At 39.7% G+C, this 22,747-nt stretch overlaps 1 protein-coding gene across 2 annotated transcripts in view; it reads right to left on the minus strand.

The window, feature by feature from the left end:
* Positions 1–22,747, minus strand: part of WAPL (WAPL cohesin release factor) — a 64,043-nt gene that overhangs the window by 40,558 nt on the left and 738 nt on the right. The window contains exons 1-4 of one of the 2 annotated variants that reach the window (XM_041404799.1): positions 22,079–22,391; positions 19,165–19,688; positions 5,773–6,016; positions 4,586–5,388 (exon numbers count right to left, since the gene is read on the minus strand). In XM_041404799.1, coding sequence (XP_041260733.1) covers positions 4,586–5,388; positions 5,773–6,016; positions 19,165–19,666 — 1,549 coding nt within the window. In that variant the 5' untranslated portion in view covers positions 19,667–19,688; positions 22,079–22,391. Of the gene's footprint in view, positions 1–4,585; positions 5,389–5,711; positions 6,017–19,164; positions 19,689–22,078; positions 22,392–22,747 lie in introns of those variants that run through there. The other variant, XM_041404798.1, reaches the window with a different exon arrangement.

Below are 22,747 nucleotides of genomic sequence, written 5' to 3' on the forward strand. Positions count from 1 at the left end.
TACAAACACAGCATCAACAGCCCCTCTGAAAACAACTGACTTTAAGAGATGTTGGATAAAATTAGTGTAACTGAGGAAGAGTACTACAGACCAATTTCCATTAACTTAAATAACACAAAACTACTTCCAAATCTATGTAAAAGACAACTTAGTTCTTGCTGAAGCCCATTTAAGGAGTAATATCAAATTGCTTTGATATATATCCTTATAAATCCTGAAATATTTCTGTAGAGGTCAGGCCCTGAATGCAGTTCTCAAAGAAAGCCAAATCAAAAGAACTGGACCCTCCTATAGTACATTAAAAGCTAAAAAGTAATTTACTTGACCACAGCCAGTACAAATATGCAAAGTCATTCTAGAAATACAAAATATTTCACCCACCAAATGAGAACAGTAACTTGTGCCCTGTGCTAAGGCTTGGACCTGGCATTGCCTTCAATAATGATTAACAACGCTCTGGGATCAACTAAGCCACAATTTTAACACCTTAAATTTCCTTGTTTGAGTTCTACTCCTATGTGATTCTGAACTATCCCATTTAAATTAGTTGATTTTAAATTCAAAGCAACTTCTGGATAAAAAATTTCAGCTCCTACTTACCACAGGATAATTCTGCATTTTCTGATGCTGCTAGCACATCAAACACACAGTAGCTTTGTAAGATTACCAGGAATGCTTCTATTTGAGCAGTGCTTTTAGAGACCTTCTAGGTACTCTTAAAACACTCCGCATACATTATCTTAGCAGACTTTCAAATCTAAACTAAATAGGGTCTGGGGGACAAGTCTTCTGTTAATATTAACTGAGTGAGGACAACGCTCAAGTACTTTGGTAAGCAGTGACCCTACTGAAGCTCGATTTCCACTGGCTCTCTCCTGTACGGCTTTTTGGAGGGGTTTCTTACCCCCTCACAGAGAAACTGGCCATATTACCTTTTTTTCTCACTATGGGAGCATGTAAGGCCTTTTTTCCTCTGTCCAGCCAGTTTTAAGGCATTCATAATCTTCAAGATAACTTGCCTTTCTTGGCTAGAATTGGAAAGATGTTCAAAGACCAACTAAGGCAACAACCACAGTAAATTTCCTGGGGAACAACAATGGAGTTTTGCTTTAGTGTCTCAGGGCAATTCTGCAAAAGGTTTTGAAACCTTTGAAAACTTTGCCTTTGAGGACATTGATGTAGTTTTAACTGGCTTAAAATATTTACCCAATGAAGGTGACTCAGTTTTTGAGAAGATGCAAAGAAATTAAAAAAAACCAAAAAAAAACAGGGCAAGTTGGCTCACCAGAACTGAGCTGAGTGTTAGATGCTGATATACAAAAGCTACATCACCTAAAAAGATTATAGGAATCTCATCTTGATCACTGAAAGGAAAAAATGAATCGATGACACAAAGGTTAAGCTGCATATCAGAAATAATTTACAAAGCAAAAGACTAAGCCCCAAGACAGATTTCTCTTGGATACAACTCCCCATTGATTATTACAGTCAAGCCAGTCACTTTCTTCCAGTATTAAAAGCTTCTCCTCACTGGAGTCCCGTACTCTGGCTACTGAAATGACAAAAGCAGTGTTTCAAATCTAGGGAAGTCTCACCAGTACTTTTAGCCCCCGGCATTCTGGCAGAATCCAGCTGGGAGGCTCACAAGCCAAAGGGGCCTTTGCTTCACTGGGCTGCTACAGAGGAATCTGAGAGAATTTTAGATTGCAGTGGCAAAATAAAAAGTAAATTTTTACTAGGAACTCAACAATTCAGCAAAAATCTAAGGCTAATAAAGTTATGAAGTACTTTTATTAAAAAGCGTGGTAACAGCATCTAGGAATTTGAAAGGTGGAGCTTTTTTTCAGAGGTAGGAGTTTTATTTGCTTGGCTTTTCTTTGAGGGTTTTTTTTGTGTTTTTAACTACTTCAGCAGAAAAGACTATCATAGAAGTGAGCAACAGAAGATGTTTTTCAATGAAAGACAGTCTAACCAAAATTGAATTTATCTGTTTTACAGTTTTCCTGCACTAACAATATTGTTCCTGTAGTCTTTGCACTTTCTTAAATTTAATTTGTCAAAACATTTAAAAATGTATTGTTAAACTTACTTTCCCTCTATGAACTACTAGACTGGAAGGAAGTCTCTATAATGTTCCATTACAAAATCTCCATCAGATGTTTTAAATTAAGGTTCTAAAATCTGTTTCATAAAAATACACCTAGATTATGGCAACTAACCAAATCAGTATTATGGCAAAGTGATTAAAGCATCAAAAGCATCAAGTTTCTGGAAAAACTGATTATGCCATGTAACATTCTCTATGCACAGAACACCAAAATTAGTCTTGAGATTTTCCAGGGCTGAAATTCAGGGAGGCAGTTTGGCATTTCACCTGTCAACCTGGAACAGGAACACTGGATTTTTATCTGGGCATTTATTCGTTAGCACAAAGAAAGAACAGCACATACGGAACTCAGCTAGCATTAGCACCCCTCAGTATTGTTCAACATTTCAGGACAGAATTTTATTGTGCAAGATGTTCTGAAATCTGTTTCTCAGGCCTGGAGTCAAAGCTGGCATTTTTCACGAATGCAGAAGTCACATTTTTCCAGTATGCAAAGACAATACCTCAGAGCAAGGTCCCATTTTACTGCAACTTCAGGCTTAGATCCAGAAGTTATTGAGAAATTCTAAGGCTCAGCATCACTGTATTTAAGGACTCTTATCATGGTTGTTCTGAACAATCATGATGTTCAAAATCTGCAAAGGTCTGAGAGAAAATAGTGTGAACTTCAGCAAGGAGTCCCACAAATTTTAGGGCAGCATCAGACTCCCTGTTTTCATAATCTGTACTATAGGGCACCACCCTTTGTAATTTCAGGAAAAAAACCTGCAAATCAAATCTCACCTGCCAACAGCAGCACAAAACAAGAATCAAATGAGCAAAGGAGATGCAAAATAAAGAGGAAGCATCTCCCAGCAGAGGGACTGAGAAGCAGCTCTTACGTGAAGTAGAGAAGCACACTAAGAACTAAGAAAACATAAATTTACATTCCCCTGTGCCATGGAAATCTATTAGGAAAATATTTCTGAGAAAACATCTGTGATACCTGGGAGTATAATGGCCTGTTTGGGGAATGCAGTGCCAAATGCAAAGTGTGGATATTTTGAGACTTCTGAGGACAGCAGCTGAAAGGATTGTTTGATGGGTCAGCATCTCAGCTGCATTAACTGTATTTTCTCTTGGAATAAATGGCTGAACAAGAAGTCATTAAAGACAGGGACTAAGAGTACCTCTCAGGCAGCCCTGTAAGATAAACCCATTTTCCAAAGAGGCTGGAACCCAAGTGTCTCATCATAAGAAAATTTTATGAAAACAAATCTTCTTGTACAACATCAGTATTCATTTGTTCCTTTCAAATCCACAAAAAAAAAACCCCTAGTGGTGACATTCAATTTGATTAAAAGGCTTACAGAAAATTCTGGTTTTAGAAACAGCTATAATTAGAACAAAGAAATGAACATTTTTTTTCCTCTGAAATTTTATTTCTGGATTCCATTAGCAGAAGCTATTTGTAGGAAAAAAACCCCAGCTTCTCCAGCATTTGCAAAGCTAGATTGAAACCCTCTCTTCCTATCACAATGAAATACATCTGGCCAAAGTCTTAAAATGTAACAACTTCAGTGAGTTGATAAAACTTCTCACGCTTCATGCTCCCAAATGGAGGACCAAAATGTTCCGTAGAACAGTGGCAGTGTTTTGAAATATTTATTCCAACACAGGTGATTCTCTGGCATTAGACTTGTTCAAAACAGAAGAGCTAAAAGCAACCTTGCACCAAAAGTATTCCTTTTGTTCTTCACCAGCACACAGGACAAAACCAACCACCAATCAAGTCTCATTTTGCAAAGGATTGTAACCACCAGAACTTGCTCAGCAGCTGCCACATCCACAGTTTAACTCATATATATGTGTGTGAGTACACACACACCCCGCTCCCCAACCCGTACAGAAGGAGGAGATACCTAAAAACTGAAAACAAGAGCAGAAACAATATGCAGAGGCTCTCCCAAAGCCAGTTATCTAACTGGCACTCCATGGGTCCCCACAGCCTCTCTCCCTTGAGCCTCTCTCCCTCCTCAGATAAGATGGAGCCTGAGAAAGGTCCAAACTGCCTACAGACACATTCAAAACCAGAAAAAGATATTTCCCATTTCTTAAGAGCTACATAAATGTGTGCACTCAGCTCTGCAATTGTGGGCTGATCTGGAGGCTCTGTGGGAGGATACCTGCCTTCCAGGCACAGATGCTTATGCTCAACACACTAAAAAGGTACGAATCTCCTGTTGGAAAAGAAAAAAACCCTCTACCTCTGGCAAGAGATCAAGGGGTACAAAGTACACTTCAAGAGAGATATGAAACACCAGACAGGACCACAGGAGAAGTAAGTCTAGCTGTTAAGATTTCAAGTGAGTTTAACCGTTAGGTTTCCAAATCAGTGGTATTGTTGGACAAATTCCTAGGTACACTGCAAAAAGAACGAATAAATGAAGTCAGTTAAAATTAAATGTCACCCACATATTCCAAAAGAGTTCTACTGACCTGCATTAGTGCTAAGCTGGCTATCCTGGGAACAGTTTTCATTGCCATCAGAGGTTGACTGTAGTGAAGCAGATGGTACAGTTCTACTTCGCTTTTTGTTGGCCTTCCTTTCTGCTACCTGCCACTCTTCATCTTCATCCTCGCTTTCACTTAAGTCATCAAACCCAAAGTACTTGATTTTGTAATTGGAACTCCCAGAACTTCTAGAAGCGCCTTCATCTCCCCCTCCCTCATCTTGATCATCAAACCCAAAAAACTCTAATTTGACATCCTTCTTGGATTTGGTATTGCTTGGTCGGAACCTGGTTGTAGTTTTTGCGGTGGCCATGTCTGCCTTTTTCCTTAAGCGCCCAGCTTCGCCCAGGTCAGTGGGGGCTGCCGAGGTGAACTCATCCATGCGCTCCATGGTGTCCTGGATGGTGACATTGCAAACTGACAAGCAAGATGGGTGGAGAACAGTGTAGTCTCTAGTCCGTCCAACCGTCCCTCTAAAACTGGTCCCACTACTTAAAGAACCTTTTTTTCCTGCGTTCAGACCGTCATTATTCGACTCATTGTTTGCTTTGGATAAAGACTGACTAGTGCCATCCATTAGCTTGTCAAAATTTGTTGCCCCCTGCAGCTTTGCTTTGTTGGATCGACAATATGTCCTACAGTTGCTTGGCCTAGGAATAGTCTGCACAAGTTCTTCACTAATGGCTTCCTTTGGATTTTCACTATCTTCTTTATCACACTCCTCATCCTTGCTCTTCACCTCTGAGAGATGTTCATTGTCAAAACCTAATATATACTCTCCAGTTCTGGTGTCTTCAGTTTCATCCTCCCATTCATACAAGTGAGTTCTTAGTGGCCCCTTGGTCTGAGATGTTTCTGATGGACAATCTGCTGTTTTTCCCACATGGGACTCCCAAGAATCAGGCAAGTCCTTGGCTTCAGTGTTGTATCCAGAAGTGTTTGTGGTCTCAGCATTGGTTTTATTACTGTCTCCAGCATTATCATAGATGAAATGACTGTTCCCATTATCTTCTTTCAAGTTCTGGATTTTATCTAAAAAAAAAAAAAAAAAAAAAAAAAAAAAAAAATTTTTTTTAAAAAAAAAAAATTAAAAATTATCACACTCCTCATCCTTGCTCTTCACCTCTGAGAGATGTTCATTGTCAAAACCTAATATATACTCTCCAGTTCTGGTGTCTTCAGTTTCATCCTCCCATTCATACAAGTGAGTTCTTAGTGGCCCCTTGGTCTGAGATGTTTCTGATGGACAATCTGCTGTTTTTCCCACATGGGACTCCCAAGAATCAGGCAAGTCCTTGGCTTCAGTGTTGTATCCAGAAGTGTTTGTGGTCTCAGCATTGGTTTTATTACTGTCTCCAGCATTATCATAGATGAAATGACTGTTCCCATTATCTTCTTTCAAGTTCTGGATTTTATCTAAAAAAAAAAAAAAAAAAAAAAAAAAAAAAAAAAAAAGAGATATTTATTACTAAAATGGAATATTAAAAAAACCCAGTCTCCCATGTGCATAATTTTGGAAAGTTACAATATAACAAAAAATATTCAGTGATCATTGACAAAAAACATTAGAGGTCTTTATCCACCTAGTTTATACTTTTTAAGCCTTCCATTTTAAAGGTTTTGCTATAATAAAGTCTTGCAATTTCTACTAAAAAAAAAAAAAAACAAACCCTTGAAGCATCACTCATGTAAAAGACAGTGGTAAACCCTAAATACAACCACTTATTTACCAAGGCAAATTACACCAAAAAAAAATTAAAAGAAACTCTGGTGAAATTTTCAGAAAAGAATTACTGAAGTTTGACAAACAAGTGACTTATGGTAAATAACTAGAGATAAAGAACAACTACAAATTGTCTATTATGTAAGGAAATAATTTCCTTCTTGTGCCCTGAATAAAACAGCAAACAACTTCCTTTTGTCCTTTTGTTTTGCTGCTTTAAATGAAAATATTTGGACTTACAAAAGAAATTAAAATGTAGTTCTCATCACAAATTTTAATTTTATCACTTCTGAAATTCAGGCTTATGCAATGAATTTCTGCATCTCTGAAGAAGAGCTGCTCGCACCTCTCCAACCCACAGCCACACTCACATCCTACCCTGACCAGGAGAACAAGTTCCACTATAAGAAGTCTGTTTTGGTAAGGTTTGTTTCCAGCCAACCAGCACTCACACAACAGCAACGTCAGGAAATAAGGCAAGTACTAAGTCTTCCACCTGCTGTCCTCTAAACTGGTAGGGAAACCATTCCCTTTGTCTTCCCTGAATCCCAACAAAAGCATGGTGGGTTTGGTACCACAGTTCCATGATGACTGCATCTGCCATCCTCTGCTGACATCACACACACACAGACACCCAGCAATGTAAGAGTATTGCCATGAAATAAGAATTTCTTGGAAATTTCTTAGAGACTATCAGCAAACACAGGAACGCAGGTGCCTACCGTTACTGCTGGCACTGAAATGGCTGCCTGGGCCAGGAGAAGCAAGATAAGAAGTCTGACAATGCAGAAAACCCTGGTGCACAAGAGTAGCACGTGATGGGATCAACTGAATTATACACAGAAGCAACTGGGACAGGGCCAAGTGACAACTGAAATTCTAGAAGAGAACGTGCTTTGAAGACACGTGCAGAACACTACAGTGAAAAAAGGGGTTCCACTGGCAGAAAGCAACCCCAAAGGTTCAAGTTTTTTAGGCATCAAAGGCTTCCTAAACTCATCAGTAAAATGAAGGCCAAAGCATCTCATTAGCACTAGTCCTGACCACATTAAATTTTGTCATCTTCCATTTACCCAAGTGGCACAGAAGTTTCACAGCACTGACCAGAAGATTTCAGACTCCTGATGAGGGAAACAAGCATCAGCACTGTTCCAGTGACTTTGGCTCACTTGTTTTCAAATTAAAATGGCATCATCTAAATGCCATCCTTGCACATATGTTTCATAGAATTTTAAGGTACTGAAAATTCTAGTAGAAGAAATGGCTACCAAATCTAGTTTTGGAGGAAATTGGTTTAATCCCTGCTAAAATTCCTCAGGGAACCAGGACAAGTAATATCTGACAAACTGCATCTAAGTTTTCTGGAGTCCTGCTGAGATCCATCACAGAAGTTATACATACTCAGCTAGAAATAAAAAAAAAAAGCCTTTCACCGAGTATATGAAATGCAAAACTCAAAACTAAATTGCTCAAAGAACAAGGAACCCTAACCCTGTCATCTCCACGATGGAATCTTGGTTACTATTTCTCAGTATCAATATGTTATACAAGCAATATTGCTATTCCCATTTCAATCTCATGCTTGCCATAATCCAAGAGGCACAACCAAAATGAATCTTTCTGTAACCAAGGAGGGGGTTTGACAGTGTACAGTATGTTCCTTTCTCCCATATGTTTAATATTATTGTGAAGCTGAAGACTACCACAACACTAGGCATGAAAAACAGCAAATTAAATTTAAAACATTTTCAGACTTCCTTGGTAAAATACACTGGTTTGCAGCCTCACCATGGCTGCTCCATATCTAAGGCAACTTCTTGTTTCTCCTCATGTAAATGTGACCAAAATCAATTTCTCCAGTCAGCTCAGCTGATTAATAAACAACAAATGCATTCCAGCCCAGTCAAATGGCTTTATTGATGCTTGGTTTACTATACTCCCAGGAAACGTTACAAGGCAAAGAGCACGAGCAGCTCTTTATGGTCACAGCAGGACTCGTGTAGCCTTTGTGCAACCCATCACATCAGCAGCTTTGAACCTTGAGTTGCCTGAGAAGATTCTGTAAGTACCAACAAAGTGTTGCATCTCAATTTTACCTTTCAGTTCCTAATTTAATATAGCACACCAAGGTACTCCTAAACAGCAAAGAAGTGGCAGTTAACCTCCCCCTTGATTCTGGGGCACCAAAATTTTAAAAAGACACAGTACCTCAAAGATCTTAGTAACTGCACCAGGAAGGTTTTTCCATCTCCAATAATAAGCAAGGCTGATTACAGTACAACTCTTCAGTGTACACCAGGTAGAAAGTTTGGCTTTAAAACTGGATAATCACAATGCATTACTGGCAAACTAAGCAGTGACAGAGGAATACTTCCTCTAAAGATCCTTTGTCAAGCCAGTGTTCTCATCTCAGTGGGTCAATAGCTGTCAGCCTGAACCTTCAATACCAGAAAGCACCGCTAATCACTTCCTAATTGCCTAAAGGTGCACAGGAACTGCAATTCCAATAACCCTGATTTTTAAAATTACAGTATTTATTGGCAGCAACTACTACAGCAGAAGCTAGCATGAGAGTAGGAAAAAAAATGAGAAAAGGAACTAATTGTGAATTTTTAAATATTCTGTAGTCCAAGAGAGACATGGAACTTCTCCTCCTATTTGTAACTGCAATTAGGCTCTTTTGAGGCTCAAATTCCAAAATAACTCTCCCAAGTAATTTAAAATCAGCAATAGCATAACACCCCTCCCCAAGTACCAACACTATATACCTAGGAACCATAACAATGTTCTGTGGTAATCATGATTTATTTTCTGTTCAGATCATTAGAAGTTGCTTTATTTCATGCTCTAGTTTATGTCACTTAACAAGACAGATATCTTCAGCATTGCTGATGAATTTTAAAAAAAGCCAAAGTAAAACTTCCACTCTTTCCCATAAAATGACATGTTTTCACACACACACAGATGCATATTACTAAATCTGTAAAACTATATTTAAGTGATGATGATTATTGTTCCAAGTAGCCTTAGTCAAATTACCACTAGAGAAAAAATTTCAATTTCAGACAATGCAAGACAGTAAATTTACATAAGGCAATAAAGTTTACACTCTTCTATAATATATATAGATACATGCAAACACTCAAACAGCAGGAATGCTGCAGAGTTGTCAAAAGCCCACTGCTTTTTCAGTAACAAACCTGAAAACATGTAAGAAATATACATCTATACTTACATGGAGTAGACTAGATGTATACAAAGATAACATTATGTTCCTATCTTATTTTTAAAATACACTTACTCTAAGTACTCTTTAGATGGAACAAGTGTTACTCTATACATTCAACAACAAATGCCTCATGACTACCACAGGTAGCCAGTGGTACTACCTCCTCCTTTTTCATATTCATTGGACAAAATGAAGAATTCAACTCTAGAATTAAAAAACTCCACTTTTTTTAAAAATAAAAGAAATGAATTATTTTAGAGATAAGAAACCTACATCCTTCAGCTTAACATTTGACAATTCTGACATGAAAATATCTCACATTTCAACGTCATTTGTTCTTTAAGTACCTATAACAGTAAAAGTCTGACAGTGAAAACAAGGAAATTTGGACAAAAGATAAACTCTCTCCACCAAATAGTGAAGCTGTGAGTTAACAATTCATACCTTGATTCTTCAAGTATAGCATATACAAAAATGGAATCCAAAACAAAGTAATGTAATCTTTTAGGAAATCAAACACTCTTCTGGACAAGAAAACCAAACAACCATAGTCCATCTGTCCTCCAGCCTAGTCCCTGTTTCACTTTCTTTCGTTTCCATTCTGGGGCTCCAAGTCTGCAAACATCATTTTCAGCTCCCTAAAAACCAAATCATCATTAGCAGTCTAACACTAATTGCCTACAGTCAAGCATTACATGTCTTAGTTAACTATTCAGTGGTAGAGTTGCAGAAACTTACTGGCTATTTTTATGTTACTCGGAGCACAGCGCAGGACCTTGGGCTGTGAGAACAAGGCCTCCTGCTGTAAATTTCTACCCTGAACAGATGCAGGGCTCACAGGGCAAAGCTGCCCCACAACTCCACCATTATCCCCCACAGCCTCCTCTACAGCAGCCGGTGGCTGGGCAGGGACAGCGCCTGCTGCGGATCACGCACGGTGACACGTGCCAGCTCCGTGTGCCGCCTCGGCCATCGCTGCTGCCTTCCCAGGGATTAGGGACCCGGCTAAACCTCATCTGCCTTTCCACCGTGCAGGCAGCAGGGAGGCAAGAGCACAGATGGCGCCTGAAACAGCACCGTGTCTTTGAGATCTCTCTTTACCACACCAAATTTGATGAAAACCAGTTGAACAGCACAAATGTTAGAAGAAAATTGAACACAAATGGACAAACAATATTACTCTTGGTATTATCATATATACAAAATAAATGCTCACTTTTTCCTGTGTTCTCATGGACAAGTTGCCAGTGTTACATGCTAGCCCTACTAACTTGAACTTTGGGTTAGTTTTCTCTCTCAATTAAAGCCAAGCAAAGTATCCTCCATGCTCCAAACAAAAGGCATATGGCCTTCTATAGCCTTTGCAGCATGAAGCCTTACTCTCCTTCAGTGAGTGCTGTGTAAGTAGCTGTACAAGCCTTCACTTGAACAATGAGAGAAACGTGATTACTATTCATAATAAACAAATCAACAAACACACGATGTTTCTTTTAGTATTAGCACAATTCACTGCAAATATTAAAGGTAGTCAGAAGCAATGAAATCTTGAGAGCAGGCAGGTAGCATGATGCCAATTTTACATTCTTGATCTCTCTTCCAAGAGACACCAAGACATGGCAGCAAGAAAAAACATCAAGAACTGTATGCAGGGCCCTCAGAGCCCTCCAGCTTCTGAGGGCACATACAATTAACAGGCTACAGCTCAGGAACAGATCGCTGACACAGGATGGAGGGACAGTCTGCTAAGCTCATTATGAGCTACTGCTCTGCCTGATGTCCCTGAGCACTTGGAAACATTTATTATGGCACCATTACACCATGACCAATCCTCTCAAGCATAAAGCTACATCAGTTCACTCTGCAACTTACAGCTGACCAGCTAAAGGAAAGGTGCTTATATCACACCCCTCATTTTCAGGGAGAGCCCAGCTGAGACACACAGTGTCACCTCTGGTTTGGTCAGAAAACCAGGAACTGCAGAGAAGTCATGCTTCTTTCCAAATTAGAGAACAAATTTCATTATGCATTGGAAATGAAAAGTTTTGACTGGTAAGGAGAAAAGGTTGCAGACTAAACTCCCTTAATCCATTTTCTGTCTATGACTGAAGAATTGGAAAACTCAGAAAAAAAGCCCATGGAAACAAAATACACAATTTATGAAATGGGCAAAATTTATTTGAATTAAGTATCCACTAATGCCTATGAGACCTTGAAAAGCAGTGCCTGTTAGTAGGTATGAACAGAAGAGAGGAAGATTTGACTCCCAAGACCAGTTTCATGGTTGACAATCTCTAAAATAGCTAAAATTATAGAACCACATTCACAGCTATGATGACAAATTCTCGAGTAATTGAATTCCCAACAAGTCTGGGTGGGAACAGACATTGACTCTTTGCAGATGTTTTAAGTGGTACTTTATTTTGCAGGAAAAAAGTCACGGAAAACCCTGAAGTGGTGAGAATTAATTTACTGCCATGACAGCACTATCTTCCTTAAGAATTGTTTGCTTGTTTTGTTTCCTTTTCCAGCATCCAGAATATCAAAATTCTAAGGCAATTTATATGAATAAAAAATAATTTGTTTCTTACACAGTCTTAACTAATGACACTATGACTCCATTTCAGTTAGCTATTCTTTTAAACATGAGACAGAAGAACCTCAGACACCTCTTCTGCTCTCAAATCACCTGGATGCATTGTCAGTCTTGTAACACACTGTTCAGCATCTCCAACAGACCATTATTTTCATTCCCTGAGCCTACCAAACCCTGGGCCTTTCAGAACACGCTGATGGCACAACATCCCCCATTCCTTGGCTCTGCCTGGGAAAGGCTGAACCCTACCCACAGTGTTACTGCTTCCAACCTTGCACCCCTGTTTCAGTCATAAAAGTAATTCCTCTTATACTTTTTTCCACTGGGAAGATGTGCTACCAGGAGGCATTCTGAGAAGTTTTGTCAAACTGGTACACTTGGCAGCCAGTGTACAACTTTCTAAAATGTCCCTGAATTTTTAAATGGAAGTGGAATTTCACAGGGGTGGAGGCTGACATGGCCACCTTCCCTCTTGTGCAGAAAATATCCACTGAACTAATCCCTTGCCTTTAGCTCAGGCAATATTTTTAATGGTATGACAAGATGGCTTTTGAAGCAACAAATGGCTTACCCCCGTTTCTTCTAGTTCTTTGGCCAGCAATCACTAGGTATTCTGCTCTCTCTCATCTTTCACTGCACCTGACACCACTGCATCTCTCAATACCACCCTCAAATCATGCTGTATATGCATACCTGGCCAAACCAGGCACAGTGAGCTCAGCACAACTGCCTCCCCAGCAAACCTTCAGGGGGAAAAACAATGGGCACAAGAGCTGCTACACACTGTACTTGGTAATACAAGAGCTGTCAGAGCCTGACATGTGCTCACCTCTCATGGAAAGTCCAATGAAAGAGACACATTCCTCCTCACTCCAAGCTCAGAAGGGCATCTGTTGCTCAGAGCAGCAAGAGAAAGCCACAAATAAACAACTACTACGTGCCATGGGCAACACGAGGGGCTCACACACACCAGAAATACCTGTTTTCATCAACTTTTCTAGGGTGAGCTGCTATGGAAAAAAATTACAGCACACTATAACACAGCAACATTAACAATTGTCAAAACTATTGTATACTTAGGCTAAGTCAGTCTGAATTGAGACAGTACTCATGAATATGCTGAAAATTTTTAATAAATACAGCAGCAGTTTCTTAAATGAAAATATGATCCAAGTTTGAAATTGAAGAACATTTTCCATCCAAGTAGTAAGACCACAGAAGTTTGAGTATGAAATACTGGTTTCTGCTTGCCTGCATGCTTTGGCCCACTTGAGAGGTATGTACCTTAACAGGGTTTCTTTTCCTTCCACAAGCACTGACCAACTGTTTTCAATGCAAAGTTATTTCCACTTTTTAACCATGAAAACTAAGAAGTTAAAAGTATGATCTTTTAAAAACTGTTCCTTGTACAACGCCATGAAGAAAGAATGATTTTAAAAGTATGGATTGCAAAATTTACTGTTCTGTAGGAAAGGAGACTTATAGATTAATGGGAAGAAGTTCCATGTACTCTGTACATGGACATACATAGTATGAACTGCCCTTTCATTCAGAAAAATATGTTGCAGAAATCAGATTCTCTCCTAAACACTGGGGTATTTTTCTGTATTGCCATTTTAGCAAATAAGTGTAAACACTGAAATTTAAACAGAATTTCAACCATTTCAGACTTTTGAAAAACACCCCATGAAAAAACCAACAAGCCACTGCTAAAGAAATAGCAGATGAAAAAAAAGAGAACAATAATCACATAAGTTTCAACAAGGGCTACTGATACAGCAACAAAAAACTGTGTGTAAGGGGAAAGGAGCTATCTTCAAAAGGGGAAAACTTACCAAAAAGCAACTAAAGAAGAGAGGACCTGTGGATAAACCCCAGCTATCCACCCATCATAATTAGTACCATACAAACAAACCTCAAAACACTGAAATTCCCTGGGCACACATATTTTCTGGCAGACCTTTCCCCTTCTCTGCTATCAGTTTCTTAATGTTTTGACCCAACCAGAGCACAGCTGCAGTTCTTTTTAATCATGGCTCCTGCCAGCTGTCGCCTAAGACTGCCAAATGCTCAGGCCTCATTCAGGTTCCCCCAGCTCTGCTCCATTTTTGGATTGAAAATTACTAAACTGAAATTCTCTCTCACAAAGTAAATATTACTCTCAAAAACTCTGCAGAGGAAGTAAGATATTACTCTGGCCTAACGATTATTTTCCATGTCTATGTCAGTGTTAGACAAAAACCAGAAGTTTAAAAACAACTGAAAAGGAATACCCTGACCAATCTGGTGGTCAAACGCAATTATGTAACAAAGCTGCACTTGGGAAGTTGAAACTTAACTCTAAAGATAGGGCTCCCCACCCACATACGCAGGATGCAGAGGCTTTGCACAGTCACTAAGGTACTACCAGGATAGTATGTCAGGAACAGACTTGATGACTTAAACCATCTCCTTCCTCAAGGGCAGCCATTATCTGCAATTTACTCTCTGCACTCTGTGCTTTTCCAGCAACCAGCCACAACCAGACCGTGCATCCTGGGCCAAGACAGCCGAGCACAGCCATATCCCTTTGCTCCTGCACTGCAGAAGCACACGTTCTTAAGAACTGCACTTGCCATTTGGATTTGCTACCTGTGAGTGCATTGGCCCCAAGTGAAAAATGAGGGCATTAAGAGCAATCTAGAAAAACAAAAGAATCAAACAGCAGTCAACAGACAAATGCTCTCTTCTAGCACCAAGAGCAAAGCTACTGCCAGAGAAAAACCTGTTTGAATACCAGTACATAGGAACAAATTACAAGACGAGGAATAGCTGTTTTTATTATTGCTCTAAATGTTAAGGGGAAAGAAAATAATTTGTTCTTTTAATCATAAAGAGCCTCCTCAAAGGTCACTGCCAACACAATAACCACAAAATCTGTACTTAACATTACAACACAGCAGAAAAGGACACAATTCCTACAGCATTCTGTAGTCTGGAAAAAGATTTTAAGCCATTCTATTTCTCCAGAGCAAGCAAAACACATTTTCAAGAAACACATTCATAGGCTCTAAAACAAACCACACTTAATCCATGCCAAATTAAAATACTTCTCCACTAATGCATGATTAAATACCTAATTTTTTTTTCACTTAGAATTAATTCAGAAAAGGAATATTCTCTCATAGTCCATAAACTGGAACATGAAGTATGCAGATGAAAAACATCTCTCAACCCAAGTGCCTTCTCTGATGCAGAGTATCAGCCCCTGGACTGACCCTCTGAGGCCTGAGTTACAGAGCTCAGCACTGTGCACAAAAGCAAAAGCCAGCAGATCATCACAGCATCCAGAGTCAAAATGCAAAGTCACACTACAATGCCAGAAGTATTTCCATAAACTGAAATACCCAGAGTAGGCAAACTAGCTGTACTTAAGTGAAACATACCGACACACTAATGTAACTATGAAATGCCATACCAACTCCTAAAATTCATCAAACTTTGACATTAATTTTCATCTGAAAATTTGTACTACATTAATTCAACCTACAAGCTAACAGATATTCTAAAAGAGCAAACTTATAAACTTTGCTCTGCAAGGCCATGTTTTTATACCAAAGCTTGCGTAAAATACTATTTGGGTTTATGCCTTACAGAACAAGTTTAACAGTAAAGAAAAAATAAATCCCAAACTGTTTCAAAAACTCAAATATTGTTCTGAAGGTTTTCACCTTGCCCTACTGTAAGACTGTCTCAAAAAAACCTCATTTTCTAAGCAGCATTTTTGCATTACATGAATTACCAGTGTGATATTTTTCTAATGACACAACGTACTTTCCAGCTACCAAGCTCTCCCTACCTTCACAAAGATGACCTAACAGTAACTATTAATACTGAACAATCTTTCATTGTTTCAAATTTACCTAAACCCCTATCTGCAAATTACCTGCTACATACAGGATTACTCGTAGACACTCTTCAGACAGTATTAAGTCTTGATCAAGCAACATTAGGGTAAGATTATGAGAAGCTTTCCACATTAAGAGCTTCTCAAAGCCTTTAAAATGAGATTGTTACAAGCACTAGCTGAAGGCTATTAAAAAAAAAGGACCAGTAAGTTCTGCCATTTTAAATAAAAGATACAGATCCTGAACTGTTTCACAGCTGCACAACTACTAAAACAAACCCCCAAATCAACTGCTTTTTAATACCAACCATTAGCTAAAACTAATTGACATTGCACTACCTTCATTTTAATGTCCAGAGAAATGGCCACTGAGGCAGGATAATACAATTGGAGCAGAATTAACTGTACCTCTCAGTTTGTGCATAGCCATGGTAAGTCACATTTTTCAACTCAGTGTAACTCTTAGCATTATCTTCACCTATGTTAAGAATTAAGACACAACGATGGCTCATGCTCTCTGGGAGTCCTGAGACCTTTATTCATGCACTGTCTAGGCAGTATGAGGACAAGGACTAGAAAACTGCACTTTAAAACAAATTAACAAGTACTTTCTTCAACATCAGTACCAGCACAGCCTAATTTCCCACACCCAGAGATACAGTGCTGTATGTGGGTTAAGGTTGAGCTCACATTGCAGTCTTCCTTACACTGGGAATATTAATGTTCTTCTACCTGCCTGCTTTCCCTCCCAGCCCCCACCACTTCCCTTCCTCATCAGGAATAGTCAAGCTTGTTGTCTCAAGGATCTCTAAGCCCTTTGGACAAATCTGGTGGAGTTCAAGAGTCACCAGGAAGCAGAAAATTATTATGGGGAGAGCAAGGACATGTAGGCAGTTGAGGTACATACACTATTACACTCCTCCCAAGGCCCTTCATCCTCCAGAACCCTATCCCAAATCAATCAAATTAACTCTCTGTAGTTTCCAAAGAGCCTCCCCATTAAACTTTACTGAACAGTCACTACAACAAAGAAGCCTTTGAAGTACCTACATTTACACTGGGTGACTATACACCACTATCTCTAATTGCTCAGTGTGCTGAGCAACGTCCTCAGAGACAACTTTTATTTATTTTGGATCAGTTTAAACACAAGCATAACAGCAGCTTAAACCATCCAAGTTTTACTTACATTAACTGACAAAAAGAAACACTACCACCAAGACTGCAGTCTTTAAATAAGGGTAAGAAAACCCAAGACTCTCCTAGGATGCTCTGCAAAGATTCATTCTCAGCTGAATTTCATTTCTGAAGAAAGATATGAAAAGGGTTTTTATCCTCATTTGTCTGCGTGTCAACAGAATGCAACAGACTCTGAAAGAACAGAACCATCAGATCAAGATACACCTTGTCCTTCACTACTTCTGGCTGAACTGCCAGAATCAGTAACAAATATTTCAGAAAATCTTGCAGAACAGAACTTCAGTAAACTGTTGTTAAAGTAACCTCCCCCTCTGCATTCAGACCACCACCACACTCAAAAATTGGATGGACTTATCCACCAAGATTCATCAGCTTCCTTCTGTTCAGAGCTGTATATTTATGATATACACAGTATTGTCTAGCAAGGAGTTCTAGAATTTGAATAAGTGAGCTTTTCTGTGCTAAATATTGCATTTTATTATTTTCCACACCACTGGAACCAGGAAGCACCAATGAAACTGTTGAATTCTGTTCCTCTTGGCCTTTCACACATTATGAATTTTCAGACCCCTACCACATTTTCGTCCCACAGCTCTCTCACTTTCTTTTCCAACATGGAAAATACTGTTCTGACAAAGGCTGTCTACAAGGAAACCATTTCACTGTAAAACCTGTTCTACTACAATCTCTCGATAACACCAAGGAAACTCACTGTTTCTGCCCCTTGGAAATATTGGGGGATGAACTTACTCCATTTCTTATGAAAACTATATTCAAACTTTAAAATCCAGTAATTTTTATTTCCAGTCTGAGCATGAATCATATTTAAAGACAGCAGCTGAAAATCGTATGAAATCAAGAAATATTTTAACAGCAAAAATAAAGAGCAAGATCAAAAGACAATTACACATCCTGCAAATGTGTCTGTCAAACTATAGCTCAAATCAAATTAGATCCCTAACATATATATTAAAAATAAGTGAACTGTACTGCATTAACAACTGAACAAGTCTACTCAAATTTCTCATCCCTGGGTTAACTGTATTTCAGAAATGAAAGTTATATAAGTTCTCATTAAAATTGATTTTGATAACCCAGAGCAAGTCAGTAGGTGTCATCTTCATCTAGGTTCATCTAATGTGATCTTCTACCCAATTATGGAAGTTGTGGTTTAATCAGCCCATTATACAAAAACCTCTCATGAGATGTAACAACATCAGATCTTTTCAAAGAACGACTTGAAGAAAATTACAGTGCTGTTCAGCTCCATGGGCCCTGTGAACTCCCCTCTGAAGAGTATTAAGCTGTCTCACAAACACTCCACAGCCCAAAAACACCTCTAAAAGGAAGTCTGACAGAACGCAGTCTCGCAGGTCTGAAGTTTTTTATGTACACACAGACATAGTTGTGCTAATTACACATAGAAAATGTTTTTGCAGCTGAAGTTCAGAAAACTACTTCTCCCACCCAAATAATGAAACAAAGCATGGCCTAAGGTATATCTGCACCTTCACGGCTGTAAACACATACCCACACTAAATTCTACTACCACTAACTTATCGCTATTCAAAATATGTGTTTAAAAACCACAAATGCACTCAGCAATTTTGGAAAAGGAACGTTATTGTTCCATTTTATGGAATAACTGGACTAAGTGGACTAACACACTGCACTGAAGCTAAAGCCCTGTACCTCGATCTGTGTACATACGCATTACAGCGCCAACGACCTCAGAGCAGTAAATGTGTAAAATGCAGAATGCTCCTTAACACTTTTGGTTAAATAGAGTATCCTCTACAATTGTTTACAATTAAGAACTGCCCTCCAGTTTCATCAGAATACTTAACAATCCATTGGAAACACAAAGTCTAAAGGGAGATCAGTAAAAAATTCGAGAAAAAACAGAAGTATATGCACAGCTGAGCAAACGCACCTGCAGTTACAAGTTTAGCACTGCTGCCCTTGCATTCTCCATCTTCCACACTTTTGCTTGTGCTCTTTTCTTTCAAGAGAGGAACAGTATTGTCAAAAGGTATGCACTTGCTGGAGGCAACATTTTCTCCACTCTCTGGCTGATTAATTCTGCTGTTTGCTTCAAGTAGAGGAGTGAAGTCCTCAGACTGAGCAGCTTCACCAGGTTCCAGCTGAGAGGAGCTTTTAGCCTGTGACACATTCTTTGAAGACACAGGAAGAGATTCTTCATCACTGTCAAATCCAAACGGATCCTCTGTTACCTCATCTTCAACTCTGGGTTTTTTAGGAACTTCAGAAATATCTGGTTTGACACTGGGCCTCTTCTGTCCTAATTTGGCCATGAAGGTGGTTTCTCCCCACTTTGTACTAAGGGTGGTCCGTTTGCTGGAAAACACTTCATCAAACTTGGAACTGCCATTTCCCCCTTTCCGGCTGTAGGTCTTTCCAAATCGGGATGTCATTTTGGCTCCTGTTTCATATTCTCTGTTGTGAAAGAAAGAAGAAACATCAAGTCATCACTTCTCCAGCACAAATGATTGTTACTTCCACCCTTTATTGGGCCTACAAGCACCAGGCATGTACACTGCACACAAGCAACAGATCCATCACCTGCTTCTTTCCAGACTCATTCACATGTGACTGTCATTATGGAAAAAGGTTCTGCACTAAGCCACTAAAATAAATCAAAATTCAGTTGCTTGCACATTTATAAACCAACAACACAATACTTAAGAAAAATCTTCTAAGAATGGCATTGGTTTGCTCTAATTTTATATTTTCAAGTACAGAAGGCACTATCATAAAAGAACATGAAACAAATCAGCAGTACTTTCACCACATCTGAACACGTAGCTCCCTCCTAGAGTCCAAAAGCACAGCACGGCATAAAAAAATCTCTTGCCAGTTAAATACAAAAACTGTCAATATTTCACTTTGCTGTACATGTATTTTAAGTACTAATTGATCACAATGACGACAACTCCATCCCTGCTCACCTCTGGCACTCAGACTCACTTAACAAGTGTTTTACTTGGTAACATGATGTGGTCAGGACTGGTGCACAGCAACCCCCCACAAGTAAATCTGATTCATCAAGGGACAGAACAGAGACACTGCTCAATCCACTTGGAAGAACATGGAGGACACCTTCAGCAGGCCCATGTAAACTGTTACTGTTCACTGGCTCTTACAAGCACAACCACTCCACAGCTTGCTCAGAAGAGCAGAAGTGTAAAAGTAACAGATTAAACAGGAACACAATTAAGAGTTCCCTGCACGTGTTCTTTTTCTACTTTTGTTTAACTCAAGAAGGAAGACAGACCACCTGGGGGATTTTTAACCAAAAACAAATACTTCAACTACTGGACAAATAACAACACAAAACCCAAGCCCTCATATCTGTTTTGCAAACCACTATCTCTCTCGTTTTGGCCCAAACATGGATAGGAAATTGCAATTCTTTATAGTCAGCCTGAATCTAACCAAGTCCATCTTTCTCTCTGAAATTCCTCTCCATACTGGAGAAAAGTCTGCTGAAAAAGACAATTATTTAAGCTACAGAATCAAAGAAATCTAACTCTTAAAATGCTAACTAACTTCATATAAAGTATATGAAAAATGGCAGTAAAAATAATTTTTATTGGACTTATCATGATCTATTTTTTCAGTACAACTGTTTTTATTATTACTCCCTGAATATGTGACATACTGTCATTCCTATTTTAGTTTTTATCTCAACACCCAGTTTCTCAACCTGAAGTGTCAGTCTTACTTCTGCCAAAATTGCCAGACTGCTTTCCAGAAATGTCCCTCTAACACTTCATTCTAGCAAGACTGTCTCACTAATAATAGTCTTGCTCTATGAGACCAGGCCAACCTTCACTTATAGGAACCGAGCAATTCATGGGGAGAAAATCCATGGAGAAAACGTTAAGTGAATTAAAATGCTCACATTTGAACTCCAGAAGTTTACCAGGTGATGCAGTGCAGGAGAGCTACAGGAACACCACTTTGGGAAAGGTTCTTTTTCCCAGTGGTGCAGCTGAGAGAAGGTGAAGGCAGGTGCTTATCTGCTGAGCAGAATTCAGCTGCAAAAGCCCATTCTTCAGAGGGCTCCTGGCTGCTCCTAGGAGACAGCACTCTTTAACCCCATCTCCTCTTTTCCCCACACACATCACTGCCAAACTTCTTTTTTAACTCCCCTGTAAGTAGCTCCAATTTTCTATTTTCTATCTAAGCATAGTTTAGAAAGCAAACAGCAAACTAAATCTAAATTACCAGTTTTATTTTGCTGATGCTTGTAAATATTTGTAACAGCAACCAAAATATTTTAGACCAGAATAGCCAGGTTTTTGAGCTGTAGAAGCCAAAGCAAAATATTGAATAATATCTCAGTTTCTAACAACTTACAGGAAAGAAAAAACCATTTCACTCACCACTAGCAGACTTTCTTCCCTAAATCCTCAAGACTCCAATAAGTATTAGTTATAATAAGCACTACAAAAGGTACTCAAACAAGTACTTTTGATACTATATTCCCAGCCTATGCAAAGATAACGACAGATTTGAATTATGGCTTGTGGCTTGCAGTTCCAAAGAGAAGATTTCTGTAGTCAAGAGAAGCGAATTTTCAGAAAGTAAACCAAATTTTCTTATTTGTAAATTTTAAAATTAGGATCATCTCGTAAGAAGTTTTAAATCAAAATACCAAAACCCAAATTAATACTCAATATAATGTGCACAGGTTAAAAGATGAGTATTAGGAAAATATAAATACCCTATGCTATTATAAACTCGTATCTTGGATAAGAACATAAAGAGGTGCCTCCTTACACAAGAGCATCAACAGAACAGGATTTTTACTCTTTACTTACAGTTTTCTGTTGATTTTTCCCTCATAGGGAAATAAAACACTTGGTCAGTTTCTGTTTCCACTCCCTGCCTCCTTCGCCTGCATTGTGCTGCACCATTTGGAGAAGTGCAAGCAACGTAAACACGCGTAAAAACCCGAAGCACAGTTCGCCCTCATTTCCCAGCGCGAACTCGGCAGACCAACTGGAGACAAAAACCCCGGTAATTCCCCAGGAAGCCCATCAGCCACCCCTACTCATCGCTCCTCTCTATACCGCTCCTCTTACATAATCAAAGGAAAGAAAAATAGGTTAAATGCACGGAGGCAGAAGGAGCTGATGAAATCCCACGGTGACAGTTTCTTTTTTTCCTCCCTCCCCCTGCGGCGGGGGGGGGTGGGGGTGCGAGCGGAACCGGGTCACCCCAGCGCTCCCTGATGTCATTTCCCCTCCCGCCCGGCCGCCTCCCCCGCCCCGCCGCACCACCGGCCCACATTACACAAGTGCCCGGGGCAGCCGCGGCCCGCGGAGCCGCACCCCGCCGGCACTTCACCCCCGAGCGAACTCCCGCCCCGCAACTTCGCGCCGGGCCGGGGGCGCCGGCCCCGCACGCCCCTCCAGGCGGGACAGCGCCGGGGGCCGCGGCGGCGGCTCCTGCCCGCGGGGTGCGGGGCCCGCTCCGCGGCCCGCGCG

This window comes from Onychostruthus taczanowskii, unplaced genomic scaffold, assembly GCF_017590055.1.
Source record: "Onychostruthus taczanowskii isolate IOZ18803 unplaced genomic scaffold, ASM1759005v1 scaffold22, whole genome shotgun sequence".
Classification (NCBI taxonomy): domain Eukaryota; kingdom Metazoa; phylum Chordata; class Aves; order Passeriformes; family Passeridae; genus Onychostruthus; species Onychostruthus taczanowskii.